The following is a 23550-nucleotide window of genomic DNA, read 5'->3' as shown; positions in this document are numbered from 1 at the left end:
GAAATTTTGTTATAAATTCATATCGTTTCTGAACAAAACGATCCCTACACAATTTTTCAAATGGAATAGTCGTCGGATAAGAAATCTAAACCATAATTTCCTACTTCAAATAGAGATGAAATCTCGCAAATATTTACGCACATCGGTCGTCATGCCCCTCCCCTGCAGTCTCCCGAGTCAGTAACTCAAGCAAAATCCAACATTTGGAAGCAGAATATACGTCCCCCGAGTCTCCGAACCTTCCGCCGTAACAACAAACAGTTACAAGAACGTGTACAAGTAGCCACCAATTTAACAACAAAATTTAAGTCACACCAACCGCGTAACACCCCTTTGACTCAGAACCAGTCATATTGCTCCACCCAAGCCCACTCTGCTCTAGCCGACTCCCTACTTGCTTCAGTCCGCTGACTTTTCATTATTCTAGCCCACCCAAACCCAACTAAGGCTAAACTAACGTGTTTTTGAAAACTATTATACTGTGAGAAAAAGTGTTATGTAAAAAATGCTTTCAGAAAAATTAGATGACTGTTTGACAATTTTTTTTTAATTTATGTATATTTTGAGATATAATATATATAAAAATAATATTTTTAAGAAAAATTGATGATTAAACTGATAGTTATTTCCTGCAAAAGCTGAAAATAACTTTTACAAAAAACAGGGGACATACTTTTGCTAACAGCAGTTTTTAAGACCAAAAGCGTCAGACAACAACTTTTAAAATTTATCAAACATCTTTATGATAATTTTTCGGTAAAAAGCTGTTATAGCTGTCACCTAACAGCAATACGAAATAGAGCCTTACTCACTCCATTTACAACACATGCTTCTTTTCCTATTACTAGTTCATTCCCTCACTCAACTTTGACCACTCCTAACCTCAACTAACCCCACACGCACCTTCCTTTCCCCCCTCCTTATATACACACACAACTAATCCAATTTCACACAGTTCAATTTTCATATTTTCCTCAATTTCATACACAATCAATTCTCCTATACATTCTTATACAATGGCAGTTGAAGCTATGAGCATTCCCAATTCACCTAAATTTGATCAGGTTTGCAATCTCGAATCGTGGACTAAAGGCAAGCGCTCCAAACGCTCTCGTACCAATCAGCAATGCTCACAAGACGATCAGAACGATCAGAACGATCAGAACTCTTCGTACACACAAGACGACGAGTACTTGGCGCTGTGTCTCGTTATGTTAGCTCACAACGGAGATAAAACTGTGTTCTCCGCTAAATCACTTGCTTCATCACGCGAACCACAACGAGAACCAGAATCAAATGTAGCCTACAATTGCACGGTATGTAACAAGGCGTTTGGATCATACCAAGCACTTGGCGGACACAAAGCCAGTCATCGCAAACTCAACGGCACAACAACTTCCGACACGAATTCCGCCACCACCTCCGCCGCAACCACCGCCACAACTACTAGTGGAAGGACACACGAGTGTTCCATTTGTCACAGGTGTTTTCCTAGTGGACAAGCTCTGGGAGGACACAAGCGCCGCCACTATGACGGTGGAAACAACGCTACGAGTAGCAGTGGGGTTACGACGTCGGAAGGTGTGGGGTCCACTAACAGTCACCACCGTGGATTTGATCTGAACGTGCCGGCTATGCCGGAGATGTGGAGTGTGTTCAGAGATGAGGAGGTTGAAAGTCCACACCCTGCCAAAAAGTCACGTTTCTCTTTTACAATTAAATTGCAATAGATAGGTCGTTGGTCAATGTTTGACTTTTCTTTTCGGTTCCTTGTATAATAGTAAAAATACTTAAATTGTAGTCACGATTTGATGATCTATTCAATTTATTTATTCAAATTTCATATAAATTTTAGTTCCTTCTTAATTTTCCATTTACATTACATGCTTATAATTTCTACGAATTTTGACATGATATTGATGATCAATTCAAATACGAATATTATGCATTTGATTAGTTATGGCTTGACGTTGAGCAACTCCAAGTCTCCAACAGTTGGTCCAAATTTGGACCAAATTTCGGTCTAAATTTTGATTGAACCTCTCTTTAATTCCTACATTTTCCTACATTTTGGTTCAAATTTCGGTCCACATTATAAAATGATGTTTTTTAAAATATTTTAAGCTTTTATAATAAAAAATATTTCATTATTGTATCATATTTAATTTTATCTTAAAATTTGATTATTACTATTAAAAACATTTCATTCATGTTGCATTTTCATTTAAGTTGTATTTTAAATTACATTTTATGCGTTGTAATCCTTATTTCAATTGGGGAATGTATTTTCAGTTTGAGTTTAAGAAATGCAAGTATTTGTAATTTAGTTATGTTTTAGTATTTTGTTAATATAAAATTATAAATAATTAATAATGAATTCAAATATTAGTTACAATTATAAATATCCAAATTCAAAATTATATGTAATAAATTAAATATGAAAAGTTAAAAATTATTATTTTAATTTTGGTCCAAATTTGGACCGATGAAGAGTGTCGGTCCAAATTTAGGCCGACACTATTAATCGACCCAAATTTGAACCGAGATTTAGGTAATTGTTGGGTGAATTTGGGTCATAAACGGTCCAAATTTGGACCTTTAGGACACCGTTGGAATTGCTCTTATTTTGACTTTGAGGAGTAAAATACATAAGTGATCTAAAATTTATAAATTGTGTAATTTGTGTGTATCTATGATATGAGAATAGTTAAACGTGTACTTGGAGTTATAAAAAATGTATAAATTTTATGTCTAATTAGTAACTTTTTTTAATACCATTAGTGAATGCTCTTTTGAATGCAAGATGTGTATAAGAGGATTTGAAATAATACAACTTGTGTACCTGAAATTTGAAAATAATAAAATATAAATTCAAAGAAAGCCATGCAAGGTGTTTTGTTTCGTGTTTTCATGTAAATTGAATATTAAGATAAATTAACAATAAAAATATAAGAATTTTAAATAAAAATCTTATCAAATATATAATATAAATATTCAGATTACATTTATATACAATATTATAAGATCAAGTATTATTTTAGAAATGTCGAGTATTATTTTACAAGCAAAAAATTCTTATATTCATTATAGATATTCATATTTAATTAAAAAATTATAAATGTTCTAAGTTGTGTATTCCGAGGGTAAATACAAAAACGACACTAAATCTCGATAATATAGTTTCGTGTTCGTTTACTTTCGTATCGTGTACCCAAAATATAAATACAAATACTAAAATTTTTGTGTCATTTCATGTCGTTTATTTTGTGTCGTGTGATAAATTATCAGGTCTAATATATTATATTTTTATATACAACTGTCATAAGTGAAATCTTATCCTAATTTTTTGTAGTCGAGCTACCTCATAACCAATTTAATAAAGAATATTAGAGCTTGAAATAAATACTCCCCCGTCCCACTAGGTTATTAACATTTGATATGAAGTGATCGATACGCATTTTAATTTTAATGCTCTTATCTAGTATAACTCCATAACTAATTTTTAAAATTTTCTTTTTTCTGAATTAAAGTTTAACGTAGAATTTTTATTCAGAAAAATAAAATTTTAAAAATAAGTTATGGAACTATACTAAATAAGAGACTTAAAATACATGCCGCCCTTTATATTTCAAATGTTAAGAATCTAGTGGTACGGAGGGAGTAGATGATACAAAATACATAATTCTTAACTGCTTGTTTTCGCGGTTTCTCGATAATTTTAGTCGTATAACACTTTTTAAACCATCGATGAATTACACTGTATTTAAGTTAGAGCAGAAATAAAATCAAACGAAACCCCATAATTTTTTTTATTTTTTATTTCAACTTCAAATGAATAAATTTTTTTAAAAAGTGCATTTTATAGTTACAAAATTTTTATTTTTACTTCAAATTTAAGGTACACAAATTGCACAATTTCGAATCCCCAGACACACATTTTGCATTCAAAAAGAAATCATCCACTAACGTGTTGCAAAAATTTAATTGTTGTACATAAAATGCACAATTTTTTGTTAGTTTTATATACACATTTTACTATTATCAAATTACATGTACACAAGTTACACAATTTGTAAACCTCTTATACACATCCTGCATTTTAAAATTTCATGTTTTCATGTGAAGTTTACAATCTCGATAGCTCGAAAAATTGAAAATGATAACAAATTACATGGTATTACAAAACATAAAATTTTGAATTTAATATTTTAAGAAGTTACGTGATACAATTCAAATAGTATACATTTGATCAACTACAAAGTAATTGGCAACCTTGTTTCGAAGTATCACCACCTTTAGGATGTCCAATAGTAATGCAACACCAACAACTGTAAACAAGAATCAGGTATTGTTAAATATTCCGCACAACACAGGGGTGAATGTGTTTTTTTGAATTTTTAACCTTTTAATTCTTGTTTGGATATTGTGAACAAAGGAGTTTAATATTTGTAGAGATATTGTGTTAACGGAAATAAATCAACAAGCACAATATCTCAAAACTATTTCTAAATTAACCTTTTTTTATTTTCATTTCTAGATTAGCAAATCTGTGCAGAATCTTAAAGGTCTGTGACCATCCTTTGTCCAGTTAATCTTGACCCCTGATCTTGTATTCTCCCATCTATTGTTTAGACTTTTCAATCTAGTGAATGGATCGTTTGTTGAATAATATTCTTGAATCTTGAATTTTTTTGCATTATGTATTTGAGAGGCATATCGAGATCTCCATTTTGTTCTATAGAGAAGTGACATCTCGATAAGTATAATGACTTATCGAGATCTCTGAGTTCTCTATAGGTATACTTGACTTGTCGAGGTCTCTTGATCTTTACATATGAAATGACTCGTTGATATGTCTGAGATCTCTACATGTAGAAATGACTTGTCGATATCTCTGAGATCTCTTTAAACATTTTGACTTGTCGATATCTCCAATTCTTCACATCTTCATTTTGAGTTGTCGATATCTCTGAGTTCTCTACATGCATAAATGACTTGTCGATATCTCCAGTTCTCTACATCTTCATTTGACTTGTCGATATCTCTGAGTTCTCTACATACAAAAATGATTTGTCGATATCTCCAGTTCTCTACATCTTCATTTGACTTGTCGATATCTCTGAGACTTCTCTATAAGCCATTTTGGACTTCTCGATAAGCTATTATGGACTTCTCGATATGACTTGATCTGTGACTTGTCGATATCTTGACTTAGAATATTTTTCGTAGAACAGTTTTATTGAACTCCAAGCTTCTAAACTTTTCTCTGAGGCCTGATCATGGCTTGATCTTCTTCGAGAGTTTATTCCTTAGTTTGAATCTGTTCACAGAACAATACTCCAGTATAATCTTCAAACCTTTTTACAGACTCAATAAATACAATACATAATACAAAATTGATTATCAAACAACTAAATTTTAGGGTTGTCAATATGACTTAGTCTTGTTATTGTATAGTTATGTCTTGCACAACAGATATGTTACTATCTTATTTTTATCCCCGCAAACCCAAGACACACAACACCCATTTACATGCTTCTTTTCTAAGCTTCTGTTTACCAAGTCGTTTGCTTATCAAACATATTATACTGTTATTTTCACACAAAACAAAAATATAACATAATAAATAAAAATGAAACTTGAATTAAATTTACTTTGGCCAAAAAATGAGTTGGACAAGAAAAAAATTGTAGTGAACATGAGTATGAATAGAAGTTTAAAAGTGGTCATGTTAAAACAGCAGGTCGATAAATATGTAATATGTTATAGTTTATTAAAAATGAGAATGAAAGCTCAATTTATAGAATAAGCACTCGGTTTTTCTATACTTCCATCACATTATTTCACTTTTTTACTTGAAAAATAAATTTATATTGTTCCAGCTATTTATTACTCTATCTTTAGATATAATATCTTTAGGACTGTACCAATCAAACTTTTAATATTTCGTCTATTTTATAATAATATAGAAGTGATATCTTATCCTAATTTTTTGCAGTCAAGCTACCTCACGACCAATATAATAAGGAACATTAGAGCGTGAAATTAATACATGATACAAAATACATAACTCTTAACTGCCTCTTTTCCCGGTTTCTCGATAATTTTAGTCGTATAACACTTTTTAAACCATCAATTAATTACACAGTATTTAAGCTAGAGCCGAAATAAAATGAAACGAAACCCGTTATTTTTTTATTTTATTTTTTGCAACTTCAAATTGATTTTTTTGTATCATTTCAAAATAATAATTTTTTTTTTTAAAAAGTGCATTTTAAAGTTACAATTTTTTTTTATTTTTACTTCCAATTTCACGTACACAAGTTGCACCATTTTGAATCCTCAGATATACATTTTGTATTCAAAAAGAAATCATCCAATAACGGTGTTATAAGCATTTAACTTTTACACACAAATTGCACGTCTTTTGTTAATTTTATAAACACATTTTTCTATTATCAAAATACATGTATACAAGTTACACAATTTACAAATCTCTAGTATATATATTTAATTTTAAGTATTCCAACACAACGCCAACAAATGATATCAGTTAACAATGGGGCCCTTTTAAGCCTTCCTCTAAATACATATATTCTAATGGCCCCCCCAATCTATCTTCTAGGGCCTAAATATATACTCTAGTTCTTTCTCTTTGAGGCCTATGCCTTTAACACTCGGTTTTGTTATCGAAATTATAAAGATTTCACACACACAAACCAATAAAATTCATAAAAAATTCTTTTAAGTTGTAAGTTATTAATTAGAATTTATAAAAAATACAACTTTTTGTAAGATATTTTGCCATCTTACCAATTTGTGAAAATATTTGTAAAATTATTTTTTATTCTAAAAATATTTGTAAAGATATGATATTGCATAATAGATTATATTTAGTTTGAATTACGAAACTATTGTAGGTTTTATTTTGGTTTGCATTATATATTGTATTCTACGTTACAAATTATGTTTTCAAATGTGGTTAAATATGTGTAGAACGTATTTTCACAAATATTTTCTAAAACTTAAGTTGCAAATGTAATTTCAAAATGATTCCAAAGTTGCGACACATATTTTCACAAATATTTTTAAAAACGGAATATTTTTGCAGAAAAATTTAAAACTTAAATATTTATGAATTTTTTTGTTATATTGCGAAAAAATTGGATATGATTCTCCGTAAATAAATATAGACATACACTAGATTATCACTAATTTGCGAATTTAAAACTTTTAATATTTGTCAATTCCAAGAAGTTATGACAAAACCGTACAAATTGCGAAATAAGTTAAAGTAGCATTGCATTATTGCGACCGAATTTGATCATCATTTACAAATATTTTGACATATTAAATTTGAACTAACACAACCTTTGCCAACACAACACCAACAACTGTGAATATCAGGTGACATTTTCGTTGGACAAAGATTAGGAAGACAGACACTGTCCATGTCACCGCCACGAGCCATCTTTCCTGCTTATCAAACAAATCACTATGAGCTTATGACATTAACATAATCAAAAAAATAACAATAATATTAATATTTAACAAAAAGCAGGATTAGTTTGCATGTGCCCATAGGCGAGCAAGATTTTCGGCTAAAGTCTTACACTCAAAAATCTGAACAAAAAATAACCTTAATATATAAATTACATGATATATGCATGTTACAATCCATAAACTAATTTCAACTAAGAACATGCGAATTTAGAGCCCGCCCCGAATATATTTGTCCTGTAAATTGGACTTACATTCGCTAGAGAGAAAAAATCATGACTACAAGTTTAGAGAAGACCATGTTATAAAAGTAGCATATGTATATATACAATTAAATAAAATGAACGGGGAGAATGCTATGAATTGATCATCCGAAGCACTTGGTTATTTATACAAATTATTGGTTCAAGCAGAAATCAAAGTAGAATTCATTTTTTAAGAAAATGTTATAGAAAACAAATCCCAAAATAAATATTCAAAAAGATATATGAATATTTAAGACTGTACATCGGGGATATTATTGAAAAAGATGAGTTTTAACAAAGGTAAATATTTTTGAAGGAAAAGGGAAAGAGATACCGTATTATTTACTTTTTGATAAGGAAAATGTAATAAATAAAATTGAATCGTCAACATTGTTTACTTTTTAGAATTTGATAATTAATATAGATTTCAAAAAATCTGAATATTTATCTCAGATTTTAAATAGTTTTTTTAAAATAAAGGAATATTAAACGTGTATTTAGAACAATATATTTAAATTTTACGATTAGATTGATGTTTTATTTAATTTATTTGTTCATTTTTTGAAAAAAGAAAACATATTATTTGCAACCAAAGGTACAAATGCCATTATATAAAATGCAACTTGATCCATTTCAGTAACAAAATAATAAGAAAAGCCCAATAATTAATATATCCCTCCCAGAAATCCAAAATCAATACTATCTTGTAGGCCCAACTACAAATCCAATCCAACCAAAACTTCCAACCCAACCAAACTTCTAAAGACGCGGAGCTAGTTCGATTAAAAAAGTTTGGACTCGTACTTGAGCTCAATTTGACCTAGTATTTAATTTCAAGTTCGAATCTCGGTTCGTTAAAAATTTGATAGGCTCGAGTTTTACTTGAAAACTCGAATAGATTTCATCAAATATTAATAAAAGTTCGAAATATCATATGTAAGGTTCGAGTTCGATTCGATTGAATATATATAACATAATTAAAATACTTAATATTTGTATACAAATATATTTATAATTAAAAATTTAAAAATTATTGAGACTCAAGCTCGGCTTGGTAAATAATTTTAAAAGCTCGAGCTCGGCTCGATTATTACCGAGCCGGATGCAAATATTTTTACGAACCGTGCTTAGTAGATCTTGAAAAAAGGAAACATATTATTTGCAACCAAAGGTACAAATTCCATTATATAAAATGCAACTTGATCCATATCAGTAACAAAATAATAACAAAAGCCCAATAATTAATATATCCCTCCCAGAAATCCAAAATCAATACTAATCTTGTAGCCCAACTACAAATCCAATCCAACCAAAACTTCTAACCCAACCAAACTTCTAAAGACGAGGAGTGCTAGTTCGATTAAAAAAATTTGGACTCGTGCTTGAGCTCAATTTGACCTAGTCTTTAATATCAACTTCGAATCTCGGTTCGTTAAAAATTTGATAGGCTCGAGTTTTACTCGAAAACTTGAATAGATGTCATCAAATATTAATAAAAGCTCAAAATATCATATGTACGGCTCGAGTTCGATTCGATCGAATATATAAAACATAATTAAAATACGTAATATTTGTATACAAGTATATTTATAATTAAAAAGTTAAAAATTATTGAGACTCAAGCTCGGCGCTTGGTAAATAATTTTAAAAGCTCGAGCTCGGCTCGATTATTACCGAGCCGGATGCAAATATTTTTACGAATCGCGCTTGAGTAGCTCACGAACCGTTTGACTCGTTTAAACCTCTATTCAAAACCAAAATATTAGTGGTGACTTGTAGGTTGTAGACTCGAAGCATTTTTTTTTCAAAGTTGGTCGTAGCATATAAGTAAACTAGGTGAAAAAACCACGCTTCGCGCGGTTGTTAATAATATGTTGTAATACATTATTGGCAAATTAAAAAAAATATTTGTATGTATTAATTTATAGGTAGTGTCATATCAAAATAAAATACATATACACAATTTATATGATTAACATTATTAAAGAACACTTAACCAAAAACTTATAAACTTATACTACAAGAGGGGAAGGAAAACATAATTACATTAATGCTACAAGGCTACATCGGTTTTATAGTCAGAAACATAATACCTTTTTTTTTTAATTAAAAATGTGTAAATCTGTATCAATTTGGTACTGAAAAATAAATGAATAGAAGCAATTTTAGTTGACTCGCTTGCTCTAATTGGAAATTGAAAACTTGAAAAATATTTTTTCTTTAAAAATAGATAAAATGTCAAATAAAGACTTTTACACTATTGAGGCAATTACATATCAACATCCTCAAATGTTGCTTTAGAATTCATCTAAGTATATTTGTCAAAATAATGGTTGATCTTCCATCTTCAAATCCACTGCGGCTGTCGACGTTTATTGTTATATATAGAATTCCTGATATGAGCGTGACAATCCTGCCCCTAGCTTGGTCCTGAAAATGTACGCATGCAAAAAAAATAAAACAGACTCTATTATAAACACCGGGAATAAAGATTGACAAAGAAATAAACTAATTTATTGGTTGTCCGCAACTTACTTTTAAATATAAATACTTCTATATAAGTGTAACTAATTCACGATCTAAAGATTAAAATAAAGCTACTTTGATATGATATTATAGGGTATAAATATGAAATTATGCAAACCTGATTATATGTGAGAAACATGCGAGGCAAAATGTGTCATCTTCTTGTTTTGCTTATATATTGGTGAGTGAGAGTATTCTGGAAAGAGTTAGGAGTTGCAGAAAACAAACCAACAACCCTTTTAAATTTCTGAATATCATTATTAGTGTGCCTGTTCATCAATTGTGAGGCTCTCCATGAAGCAATACCAGGATTTCAGGTATTGGAAGGCAGGGAAGATTCCAAATCAAAATGTCTTCTACAATGTAAAGTCATATACCACCAAAATCAGCAAAACACACTGTAAAGCCCTCACTCACTCATATAACCAAGAACCTAATTAATGCAAACCGTCGACGAATCAATTCTCAATGCAGCACCTGCATGCATTTTTAAACTCGAACCTGCAAATTTTCTTTTTAAGAAATACTAATAATCTGAAAGGCCAATCACATTTGCATGCAATTTATAATAATCTTTAGATAGTTGGGGAGAAATGTGAAGGGTCTCTGTCATAATTAGAAAGGCGGTGCAACATTGCCAATTTTAAACCGTAATATCATATTCAACTCAATAGATAATTCGGTACAGGCACCTCAAAATCATGAAGCAGACACAATGGAAGAAAGACATATTCTCTGAGTCGTTATAATAGGCATTCAAGTTTTTGTTAGTGTATACTGAAAATATTTATTTGAAGTATGTACATTTATTTCTCGCCAGTTTTTTTGAGAATCATTTGAATGTTTACATGTTGTCTAATATTATATATTGTGAACAATCTAGTATCAAATGGGATACAAAATATTAGATTGTTAAATACGGTTATATAATATAATAAGGTTCACAGCACAGGTGGTGTTGGACAATCCACTGGTATGGCTGTAGTATTATTTAGATTAGTTTATATTGACTAATAAATAATACTAGTATACTTTGTGTATATTGAACATGATCAAATTTAGAATTATTCCTTTAATACTGATTAAGAAGGAGAACTAAGATTCTATGTTATTATTAATGCTTAGATTCTTAATCCGGAAATAGTAATTGACACGTGTATATTATTTACATGCTTTGATTTATATATAAAATAATTCTTTTGAATTATATCATTATATTTTGGGTGATGGAATTATATACATGGTGGATATTATTTATTGAAGGAATCCATGTCCTGATAATATTCGGGTTAATGATGTCCCCTTGAAAGCTCAAAAAGATTTAATTATGTGAAACCCTGCAGGTGGAATTTATTCTGGCATAATTAAATAAAGGTTGAGTGGATGATCAAGGATAAAAGATATTAATTAAATAAATTATTAGTAATTTATTTAATTAATGGACATATGATATTTTAAACATGGGAAATTTAATAAGCAAATAATATTGGAACCGAATTAATTAAATTACGGTATTAGGAAATGTAGTGCAAATATTAATTCTTTAGTGGATTGAATTAATATTTAATTACATTGGGCTAGACTCAAGATGTAATTAGAAGGCCCAACCTAATTATCCATGGTCCCTATTGTAGCCTATATATATTCTTATTCTCTTGTTGCTTGGGATTGTGTGAAAACATATTGTAGCCACCAAGGAGCAAGAAGAGAGGATAACTTGAGAAGACGGAGGCCACACTTCGCTCAAGGGAATTTGGGAATACAATAGAAGAGCGTGGAATCAACCATTAACAAGGTAATCCTCTTTTCGTAATCTTTATCGTAAAACGTAGTAACACCCTAAGTCCGTGGTTCCCAACAATTGGTATCAAGAGCCTGGTAATGGGTTCTACGTTTTATGATATAATGTCCATGTCGTAATTATATATGCGTGTATATAGTGTTTTGCTTGTATTGGTTTTGATGCAGGTTGTTCATCCACTATTATGACCATGTATATTTTAATTATGTGTTTGGATCCCACGTGGTTTAATCGTGGTTAATTTTTATTTTGGTTTCCACGTGATTTAATCGTGGTTGTAATTTACACGAGGGTTGATCGTGTTAGAATAGATTTTACAAAATTAGTTTTGTATTAGATCTATTTTTTTTGTAATTGTTCCGGGTATTTTGTAATAGTTATGTGCGATCGGAAATCAATTCCGGTAGTTTTTTGTTCCGCTGTGCGATTACAAGGGGCTGCTGCGGCAGCTGGGGCTGCTGGGGCTGCTGCGGCAGCTGGGACTGCTGGGGGCGTCGGGGCGCGCTTGGGGCAGATTTTTTTTTGAGAGCTGGATTTTTTTTTCAAGGGCCATAATAGTGGAAAATTTATTTTAATTTTTTCCATTAAATTTTAATTATTGCTTTAATTTATTGATTATGTGTGTCGTTAATTATGTGTGTAATTCTTTTAAAATTGCATGTTTAACTTAATTAGGACGACATGGACATAAAATTTATTTATTGCTTTAATTAAATGTTATATGTTGCTAAAATTATGTGTGTATTTTGAATGCATGATTAGACATAATTATAACAACATAGGGCCCCATTTAATTTTAAAATTCCTCAATTTTAATAAAAAAATTCTAAGTGGGAGAGGGAATTAATATGAAATTAAATCCCATGGTCTCCATTATTGGTTGTAGGTAATTTAACATAAAGACGAATATAAATTATATATACGTCACCCATCGTGGCATGTAATTTGTGGTGTCTAGAATGTTATAGAAATTACTAGAACAAACTTCTTAAATTAATAAATTTTGAAAGGAATAAATACGGATTTTCTTTATTTCTGATTTGGGGCGATTTTGTCAAAAACGGGTTCATCGAACTTGTAAGGCTGTGGGTTTTAAGCGAGACCGATGTGACTCCTCCACTACCTGGAAATCAAACCATTGATGAATATTGAATTGAAGTATTCTATTCAAGGCAAAATTACGAATATTGGAAGGTATACACGCCACCCATCGTGGCGTACCAAGTTCCATAGATTTCGAATAATTTAAGATTTGATGATGGTATACACTTAGCTATGAAAAATAATATAGTCCACCCCAACATGGCATATTGTTTAGTAATAGGACCGAAGTAACATTTAAACAAAATTAGGTGGTATACATGTCACACATCGTGGCGTACCAGAAGCTTATGGTGTTTAGATGTTAGTGCATTAAATTTTAATAATTTAGATCTTAATAATTAATGCACCCTTATTTATGTGATGTTTTTTATGCATGATTCTTAGGATAAAATGGGCTTTAATCCACTATTCACCATACTTAAGAATAACAAACTTACCGGACCTAACTATATTGAATGGAAACGAAATTTGGACATTGTGTTGACTGCTGAGGAGTACAAGTTTTGCACTTATGAACCCAAGCCTGAACAGCCTGCTGCTGATGCTCCTGAAGATGAGAAAGAGTATTATAAACGGTGGATTAAGGCTGATGAGATGTCGCGATGTTACATTCAGGCAGCAATGTCGGGTGTTTTGCAGCATCAGCATCAGCATCAGTCTATGGCCACTGCTTCAGATATGCTCTTTAATCTCAAGGAACTTTTTGGAGATCAGAATAGGGCTGCTAGGCAAGTAGCCATGAAGGCTTTAATGAACACTCAGATGGCTGAAGGCACATCTGTAAGGGATCATGTTCTCAAGATGATGTCGCATCTGAATGAGATAGAGATCCTTGGTGCTGAACTTGACGGGGAAACCCAGATTGACATTATCCTTATGAGCTTGTCCAAGAGTTTTGAGCAGTTCCGCTTGAATTACAACATGAACAAGAGGCAGTATAGTCTCGCGGAACTGCTGACAGAACTTCAGACAGCTGAAGGATTATTTCGGCAGAGTGTTCAAGTGAATGTGGCTGAGAAAGGTTCTTCCTCTAAGCCGAAAGGTATTAAGAAGAAGAAAAAGGCTCAGACATAGAAAGCTGTGAAGGCAGTGGGAGTTCAGGGTGGTGTGAAAAAGCCTAAGGGAAAGTGCTTCAGATGCAAACAGTCAGGTCACTGGAAACAGGATTGTCCTCTTCCTATGAAGACAAACAATATTGGTATGTCTCTTTCTCTAGTTACAGAAACATTTATGGCGACTATATCTACGAGCACTTGGTGTGTAGATACAGGAGCCACTGATCATGTTTGTAATTACTATGCAGGGGTTCCAGCTATCCAGAATGCTTAGAGATGGTGAGATATACGTGTTCATGGGAGATGCTACGAAAGTAGCAGTAGTTGCAGTAGGAGTTATTCATTTATCTTTTGGTTCTGATAGGATTTTGGTTTTAAATAATTGTCTTTATGTACCTTCTTTTAGAAGGAATTTAATTTCGGTTTCTAAACTTGCTTTAGATGGTTATAATGTTTGTTTGGATCGTAATGTTTCTATTATGATGAATAAACGAATTATATGTTCTGGTACATTGCAAGACAATTTGTACATAATTAATCCTAGTCAACCTGCACTGCAACTGCAATTTAGGGAATTGAACAACACATCTTCTAACTCTACTAAAAGAAAGGAACCTTCTAGTTTGAACCAAACATATCTTTGGCACTTGAGATTAGGTCATATTAACTTGAGGAGGATTCAAAGACTGGTAGTAGACGGGCCTTTAAGCTCATTGGCAGTGGAGCCATTCCAGTTTGTGAATCCTGCTTGGAAGGTAAAATGACTAATAGGCCTTTCAAGGCAAAGGGGAATAGAGCCAAAAAAGTATTAGAATTGGTTCACTCTGATTTGTGTGGACCCATGAATATCCAAGCAAGAGGTGGTTATGAATATTTCGTCACTTTCATTGATGATTATTCTAGATATGGGTACGTTTATTTGTTGCGTCGTAAGTCTGAGTGCTTTGATAATTTCAAAGAGTACAAAGCTAAAACGGAGAAGCGACTTAATAAAAGTATCAAGTCACTACGATCAGATCGTGGTGGCGAATACTTGCTTGGAGAATTTAGGGAATATTTATCAGAAAATGGGATAGAATCCCAGTTAACTGCACCAGGCACACCCCAGCAGAACGGTGTAGCAGAGAGAAGGAACCAGACTCTTTTAGAGAGTGTTAGATCGATGATGAGTTATTCGGATTTACCCAAGTCGTTTTGGGGACATGCCTTAGAGACAGCAGCTTATCTTCTGAACTTAGTACCTTCTAAGTCGGTTCCTAAAACCCCCTTAGAATTGTGGACCGGGGATAAACCGAGTCTAAGACATATTCGAATATGGGGTTGTCCAACACATGTGCTGAACAAGAACGCGACTAAGTTAGAATCTCGTACAGAAGTAAAGTTGTTTGTAGGCTACCCCATGGGAACGAAAGGATATTTATTTTATAGTCCGAAGAATCGGGATGTCAATGTTAGCACCAATGCAAGATTCTTGGAGGAGGACTATATAATGAATCACAAACCCATGAGTAGTGTCGTTTTAGAGGAACTAGTGGGAGGGACAAATAATACCCATGAAGCTGTAGTACAAGTAGAACAACCACAACATAATGTACAACCTGCCACTAATACCGTACCAGTGCCTCGTCGTAGTGGGAGGGTTGTTCAACAGCCTGATAGATTCATGTTTTTGGGTGAGTCTTCAGACTTGGTCTCTGGTGAACATGATGATGATCCCCGTACATACGAAGAGGCAGCACAAGACAAAGATGCAGATCTTTGGCAAAAGGCGATGGAATCTGAGATAAAATCAATGTATTCTAATCAGGTCTGGGAGCTCGTGGAACCACCCAAAGGTATAAAACCTATTGGATGTAAGTGGATCTACAAGAAAAAGAGGGGATTAGATAAAAAGGTGAAAGCCTGGAAAGCAAGACTTGTTGCGAAAGGGTATACTCAGAAAGAAGGTATCGATTATGAGGAAACCTTTTCACCGGTAGTCATGCTTAAGTCAATCCGTATTCTTTTATCTATAGCAGCTCATCTCGATTATGAGATTTGGCAAATGGATGTCAAGACATCTTTTCTTAATGGAAGTCTTGAAGAAACCATCTATATGCAGCAACCAAAATGATTCATTAAAGAAGGCCAAGAGCATCTGGTATGTAAGCTTAAGAGGTCTATTTATGGACTTAAACAAGCTTCTAGAGACTGGAATATTCATTTTGATCAGGCAGTCCAGTCATATGGATTTGATCAAAGTCCAAGCGAATCGTGCGTGTATAAGAGAAGTGAAGGTAATGCAGTGGTTTTTCTAGTACTATATGTAGATGATATTTTACTCATTGGAAACAATGTTGAGATGTTGTCATCAGTAAAGGCATGGTTGTTCAAACAATTTGACATGAAGGACTTAGGTGAAGCGGCATACATCCTTGGGATCAAAGTTATAAGGGATCGCAAGAAAAGGATGTTGGCTTTATCTCAAGAGCCCTACATTGATGAAGTATTAGCTCGTTTTAACATGCAGAACTCCAAGAAAGGTTTTCTACCTTTTAAGCATGGAGTTGCTCTATCTAAGAAGCAGTGTCCTTCGACACCTAAGGATATAGAGAGCATGAAAGCAGTTCCTTATGCTTCAGCATGTGGAAGCTTAATGTATGTTATGTTATGTACGAGGCCTGGCATCTGCTTTGCTGTAGGCATGGTTAGTAGATATCAGTCGAAACCAGGTCAGGAACATTGGAGTGCAGTAAAAATTATACTCAAGTACCTGAGAAGGACTAAGGAGTATATGTTAATTTACAAGGCCTCAGATCTATTTCCTTTGGGATATACTGATTCAGATTTCCAATCAGATAGGGATAAGAGGAAATCAACCTCGGGATATGTTTTTACTTTGGGAGGTGGAGCCGTTATATGGAGGAGTGTAAAGCAGAAATGCATTGCAGACTCCACCATGGAGGCCGAGTACGTGGCGGCCTCTGAGGCTGCCAAAGAGGCTGTATGGTTCAGGAACTTCCTTTTGGACTTAGATGTGGTACCTAATTTGCCTAGGAGCTTGACGGTGTATTGTGATAACCCTGGTGTTGTGGCAAATTCAAAGGAACCGCGAGACCACAAAACAGCTAAACATATTGAACGTAAGTATCATCTCATACGAGAAATCGTAAAGCGAGGGGATATAGTTGTGGCTCACATATTATCAGAAGACAACCGAGCAGATCCTTTCACAAAGAGCTTGCCAACCAAGGTTTTTGACAAGCATGTGGAAGCGATAGGAGTCAGATGGATGGACACATAGATTTTTATGTAATAGTGGATTAAATAAACACTGATGTACACATAGAATATTTTGAGTATAAGTGGGAGATTGTTAGTGTATACTGAAAATATTTATTTGAAGTATGTACATTTATTTCTGGCCAGTTTATTTGAGAATCATTTGAATATTTACATGTTGTCTAATATTATATATTGTGAACAATCTAGTATCAAATGGGATACAGAATATTAGATTGTTAAATACGGTTATATAATATAATAAGGTTCACAGCACAGGTGGTGTTGGACAATCCACTGGTATGACTGTAGTATTATTTAGATTAGTTTATATTGACTAATAAATAATACTAGTATACTTTATGTATATTGAACATGATCAAATTTAGAATTGTTCCTTTAATACTGATTAAGAAGGAGAACTAAGATTCTATGTTATTATTAATGCTTAAGTTCTTAATCCGGAAATAGTAATTGACACGTGTATATTATTTACATGCTTTGATTTATATATGAAATAATTCTTTTGAATTATATCATTATATTTTGGGTGATGGAATTATATACATGGTGGATATTATTTATTGAAGGAATCCATGTCCTCATAATATTCGGGTTAATGATGTCCCTTTGAAAGCTCAAAAAGATTTAATTATGTGAAACCCTGCAGGTGTAATTTATTCTGGCATAATTAAATAAAGGTTGAGTGGATGATCAAGGATAAAAGATATTAATTAAATAAATTATCAGTAATTTATTTAATTAATGGACATATGATATTTTAAACATGGGGAATTTAATAAGCAAATAATATTGGAACCGAATTAATTAAATTACGGTATTAGGAAAGGTAGTGCAAATATTAATTCTTTAGTAGATTGAATTAATATTTAATTACATTGGGCTAGGCTCAAGATGTAATTAGAAGGCCCAACCTAATTATCTATGGTCCCTATTGTAGCCTATATATATTCTTATTCTCTTCTTGCTTGGGATTGTGTGAAAACATATTGTAGCCACCAAGGAGCAAGAAGAGAGGATAACTTGAGAAGACGGAGGCCACACTTCGCTCAAGGGAATTTGGGAATACAATAGAAGAGCGTGGAATCAACCATTAACAAGGTAAGCCTCTTTTCGTAATCTTTATCGTAAAACGTAGTAACACCCTAAGTCCGTGATTCCCAATAATTGGTATCAAGAGCCTGGTAATGGGTTCTACGTTTTATGATATAATGTCCATGTCGTAATTATATATGCGTGTATATAGTGTTTTGCTTGTATTGGTTTTGATGCAGGTTGTTAATCCACTATTATGGCCATGTATATTTTAATTATGTGTTTGGATCCCACGTGGTTTAATCGTGGTTAATTTTTATTTTGGTTTCCACGTGATTTAATCGTGGTTGTAATTTACACGAGGGTTGATCGTGTTAGAATAAATTTTACAAAATTAGTTTTGTATTAGATCTATTTTTTTTGTAATTGTTCCGGGTATTTTATAATAGTTATGTGCGATCGGAAATCAATTCCGGTAGTTTTTTGTTCCGCTGTGCGATTACAAGGGGCTGCTGGGGCTGCTGCGGTAGCTGGGACTGCTGGGGCTGCTGCGGCAGCTGGGACTGCTGCGGGAGCTGGGACTGCTGGGGCTGCTGGGGCTGCTGCGGCAGCTGGGACTGCTGGGGCTGCTGGGGCTGCTGCGGCAGCTGGGACTGCTGGGACTGCTGGGGGCGTCGGGGCGCGCTTGGGATAGATTTTTTTTTGAGAGCTGGATTTTTTTTTCAAGGGCCATAATAGTGGAAATTTTATTTTAATTTTTTCCATTAAATTTTAATTATTGCTTTAATTTATTGATTATGTGTGTCGTTAATTATGTGTGTAATTCTTTTAAAATTGCATGTTTAACTTAATTAGGACGACATGGACATAAAATTTATTTATTGCTTTAATTAAATGTTATATGTTGCTAAAATTATGTGTGTATTTTGAATGCATGATTAGACATAATTATGACAACATAGGGCCCCATTTAATTTTAAAATTCCTCAATTTTAATAAAAAAATTCTAAGTGGGAGAGGGAATTAATATGAAATTAAATCCCATGGTCTCCATTATTGGTTGTAGGTAATTTAACATAAAGACGAATATAAATTATATATACGTCACCCATCGTGGCATGTAATTTGTGGTGTCTAGAATGTTATAGAAATTACTAGAACAAACTTCTTAAATTAATAAATTTTGAAAGGAATAAATACGGATTTTCTTTATTTCTGATTTGAGGCGATTTTGTAAAAAACGGGTTCATCGAACTTGTAAGGCTGTGGGTTTTAAGCGAGACCGATGTTCGTCATGTCAACAACTAATATTGGAAAAGTTAGATGGATAGTCTATGTTAAATTACTATATCTATTGAAGAGCATCGCAATGCAAATTTAAAGAGCCGTGATCACCAAAAAAAAATTAAAGCAAACCTTGGCAAACTCTATAATGAATCATACGTAGCCACTGACCAAGAACGCACACCACCTTAATTTAGTTACTACCCAGACACAGTTGGTGCACAAACATATCGAAAAAAAGAAGCAATCCTACAACACAAATATAAGTTACAAAACCTTAATTTCGCATTTGAAAAATAAGGATATGCGTGTTCTGGAAATAAGTTACAATTTCTGAGAAGTCCTAAAAGATATACAGGGATTTGAAGATAAAAAACCTACAAATCAAATTTAAAAATTAAAACTAATACAGCTAGGCAGATGCATACATGTTTCTATGATGCCAGGGGAATTTTCGATTATATGATTATGATAACTGCACACAACTCTCGGTTGTAGTTTTAAAAAAAAACACTTTCTTTGTAATTTTATAAAAACACTTACTTTGGAGCACCTCAATGAGGTTGAAATCACAGAATAGGTAATCGACACTGCAAGCTACTAAAAATTCGTATAATTTTTTTTATTGTGCATGTATATTAGGGTGTGTTGGCATTATACATATTTTATATACCTTTGGCGCTTGATTAATTTTACCACTCATGGTACGCTTGGATGTGCATGCGAGTGATGGTACCCTTGGTAGCTTGGTCCTTAGTTCTGAAAGTAAATATATTCAGTATGATATGATAGATTTAAAATTTATAGATGGATATTCAAGCCCTAAAACGCACCTTAAAATACGTGATTGAGCCTAGGAAGCTCTTGGAGCTGCTCGCTTGGACGGCGTGTGGTGCATTGGCAAAGAAGATTCAACCCTGAATTCTAAAACAGTTTCAACATCGATGAATATGCATGTTCTATCCATAAGAAGACCAAGTTAATTTGCAGGTAGGAGATGCATAGTTTCCTAAGCTTCAATTTTTTTCTATTAGTTTCTAATAATGTCTGAACACATTGTTGACTGTAAAGTTTAGAACACATACCTGAAACTGCCATAGTCAGCACCTTTGTGAGTGCAAACAATGTGCTCAAGTTTTGCAGAACAGCCCATTCTTAAAAAGTAATTAAGGATTAACATGGAACGGTCTTTCCCGTGGTATCAATTGTATCCCACCATCTCAGTACTCAGCACCAAAAAAATTAACCCGGACATAGTTGCAATTCTATTACCATCCCAACCTCGGTATCATAGTTGTACCACATATATAAGATAAAATAATGGTATCGAGTAAAAACAAACCTTAGTGAACAAAAATTTTTCTGCCAGCATGAATTCTCTCTGCCTTAAATTCAACTGAAAATTGATACATACTATAACACGATATATTGAACATGAATCAGAAATTGAGTAAAAACAAACCTGATTGGGCAAAAAATATGCAGCTGGTGAATTCTCCCTCTTCACCCAGCATAGCTTTTGTAGCTACACGAGCATACTTAATTAGATATATTGGCAGGAGGGAAAGTTTAAACTGATTGAGTTAGGAGATGGAAAGTCAAAAGTCGGTGGCTGATTGGATCATAGAGATGAAAAGGCCTAATATAGATAAGATTTTAATTAAAAATTTGGCCAAAGTACAAGAAACCTTGAAATGAGAGAAATTAGGTTAGAGGAAGGTGAGACCCGCCACGTCACCCACACAGGATTTTACTTTATATAGATATATAGATATAGATTACATGGGTACGGCTATGATTTGCATTCATTTTTAAAAAATTAGCCGGATTTTTAAATTTAAAGAAAGGTGACTGAAGTTTCTTTATGTTTATCAAATATCTTTGTACTAATGCCTTTAATTTATCAGGGATAATTTGTAATTCGCTTATATTCACCACATTTACACCCTCCAATCCACTTCATTTTTATTCAGATTCATATTTGTAATCACCTTCTAATTGCCTCTCGGTCCAATTTCGGTTCAATTATCGATACTATATTTCGTGTTTCAGTAAAATTTAAAATCTTGATAGCTCGAGAAATTGAAAAAGATAACACATTGCACAAGAATACAAAATATAAAAAATTTAAATTCAGAATTTCAAGTAGTTATGTAATACAATTCAAGTAGTATGCATTTGATCAGTGACAAGTTGATTCACAATCACTTTTTGATTCATCACAACCTGTATGTTGTCCAGTAGTAAAGCAACACCAACAACCGTGAATGAAACTCGGATCTGTTGTAATCTTACTCTTTTCCCCGCAAATCCAAGGCACACAAAACCCATTTTCAGGCACCTTTTTTGAGCGTTTGTTCACCAGGTCACCTGCTTATCAAAAAAATTATGATCATTTTAATAGAAAACAAAAGTATAATATATATAACAAAAAATATAATGTGAATTAGACTTACTTTGGCAAAAAAATGAGTTGGACATAATAAGAATTGTAGTGAATATGAGCGTGGATAAAAGCTTACAGGTGGCCATGTTAAAAAACTTTATGATGATCTATGAAAATGAGGATGAGAATTTGGTGAAAACATACATTGTTTCATTTTTTTACTCGAAAGATAAATTTATATTGTTCCAGCTATTTATTACGCTATCTCTCGATATAGTAGTATAAGATTTGATGGATTAACTTCCATGAGCTACACTATTTATTTGGAAGGAGTATTGATATTTTGATAGTGTCAACAACTTTTAAAGAAACATATCTATTTCTTCTATCTCAATCTTAAAAATCATTGAAGAAAAAAAAGTGCAAAGATCTGAAATATACTAGACTTTTTTTTAATAAATTCTTTAAAATCTTATGAATTTTTAGAGAAGTTTTTATAAGATTAAAAATATACAATGTAAAAATGTCTGAACTATGAAAACAAAAGTAACAGTGAGGCCATGTCATAATTTATACAGAGGAAAATGAGAAAGAAACTCACGAGAAGGATAACGTTAACCAAGCATGAGAAAGAAAAACTAGAGCATTTTAGGCACCAAAGTTAACATACGGCTGCATAAAGGGAACTATGTACATACATGCAAAACATTGCTCAAGAAGTCGACAAGTGCCAATTTTAGGAGATGGTCTTACAGGAATTAGCCCTTCGCGCATATAAAGAAGGCAGAGTTACATAAATTACAAATTAAACCAAATTTGGTGTCAAAGTTACACCAAATAATCTCGAACTCATTACATTATTTTGATGTAATTTTACACAAAGATAGTGTAGAAACAACACTATTTTCAAATTCAACTTCGACTAGTAACATTAAATTTTACACCATTCTTGTCATTTATTGATTATTTAATTACTAAAGTACAAAAATAAAGTTAAAGGTAATAAGGTTAATGGATACAAATAGAATAAATTTATTTCAGCAAAGTAGTGTAAGAGCATCTTCAATGCATCACACTATTTTGGTGTGAAATCTACACCAAAATGGTGTAAGAGTTACACTATTTTGATATTCATCTTCAACCCACATACACTAAATCTTACACCATTTTTGTACTATACATGTTATTTTACTAGAGTAAAAAATAAAGTATAAAAGTAATAAAGGTAGTACGATACAAAATTAATAATTTTGTTTTAGATAAGGAGACCAAGGGTAATGTTGACATTAACAAAAACTCTAAAAATTTGGTGTGACACCAAATTTGGTGCAA

At 32.7% G+C, this 23550-nt stretch overlaps 1 protein-coding gene and 1 long non-coding RNA gene across 2 annotated transcripts; one reads left to right on the top strand and one right to left on the bottom strand.

Moving 5' to 3' along the window:
• The first annotated feature begins 940 nt into the window (after positions 1 to 940).
• On the top strand, positions 941 to 1840 carry LOC141693221 (zinc finger protein ZAT10-like). Its single transcript, XM_074498238.1, has one exon. The coding sequence runs from the start codon at positions 1017 to 1019 to the stop codon at positions 1728 to 1730; it is 714 nt and encodes a 237-aa protein (XP_074354339.1). The 5' UTR covers positions 941 to 1016; the 3' UTR covers positions 1731 to 1840.
• Positions 1841 to 21949: 20109 nt separating this feature from the next.
• Positions 21950 to 22410, bottom strand: LOC141690085 (uncharacterized). Its single transcript, XR_012562655.1, has 2 exons — positions 22289 to 22410; positions 21950 to 22202 (listed from the first exon to the last, which is right to left on the bottom strand). It is a non-coding gene; the product is annotated as an uncharacterized LOC141690085 (long non-coding RNA).
• Between the last annotated feature and the right edge of the window lie 1140 nt (positions 22411 to 23550).

This window comes from Apium graveolens, chromosome 10 (genome assembly GCF_009905375.1).
Source record: "Apium graveolens cultivar Ventura chromosome 10, ASM990537v1, whole genome shotgun sequence".
NCBI lineage: Eukaryota > Viridiplantae > Streptophyta > Magnoliopsida > Apiales > Apiaceae > Apium > Apium graveolens.
This window is presented reverse-complemented; position numbering and strand designations above follow the sequence as displayed.

What these genes read in the sequence shown, in the direction of transcription:
- LOC141693221 (XM_074498238.1), top strand. Translation starts at nt 1,017, where the DNA reads ATGGCAGTTGAAGCTATGAGCATTCCCAATTCACCTAAATTTGATCAG.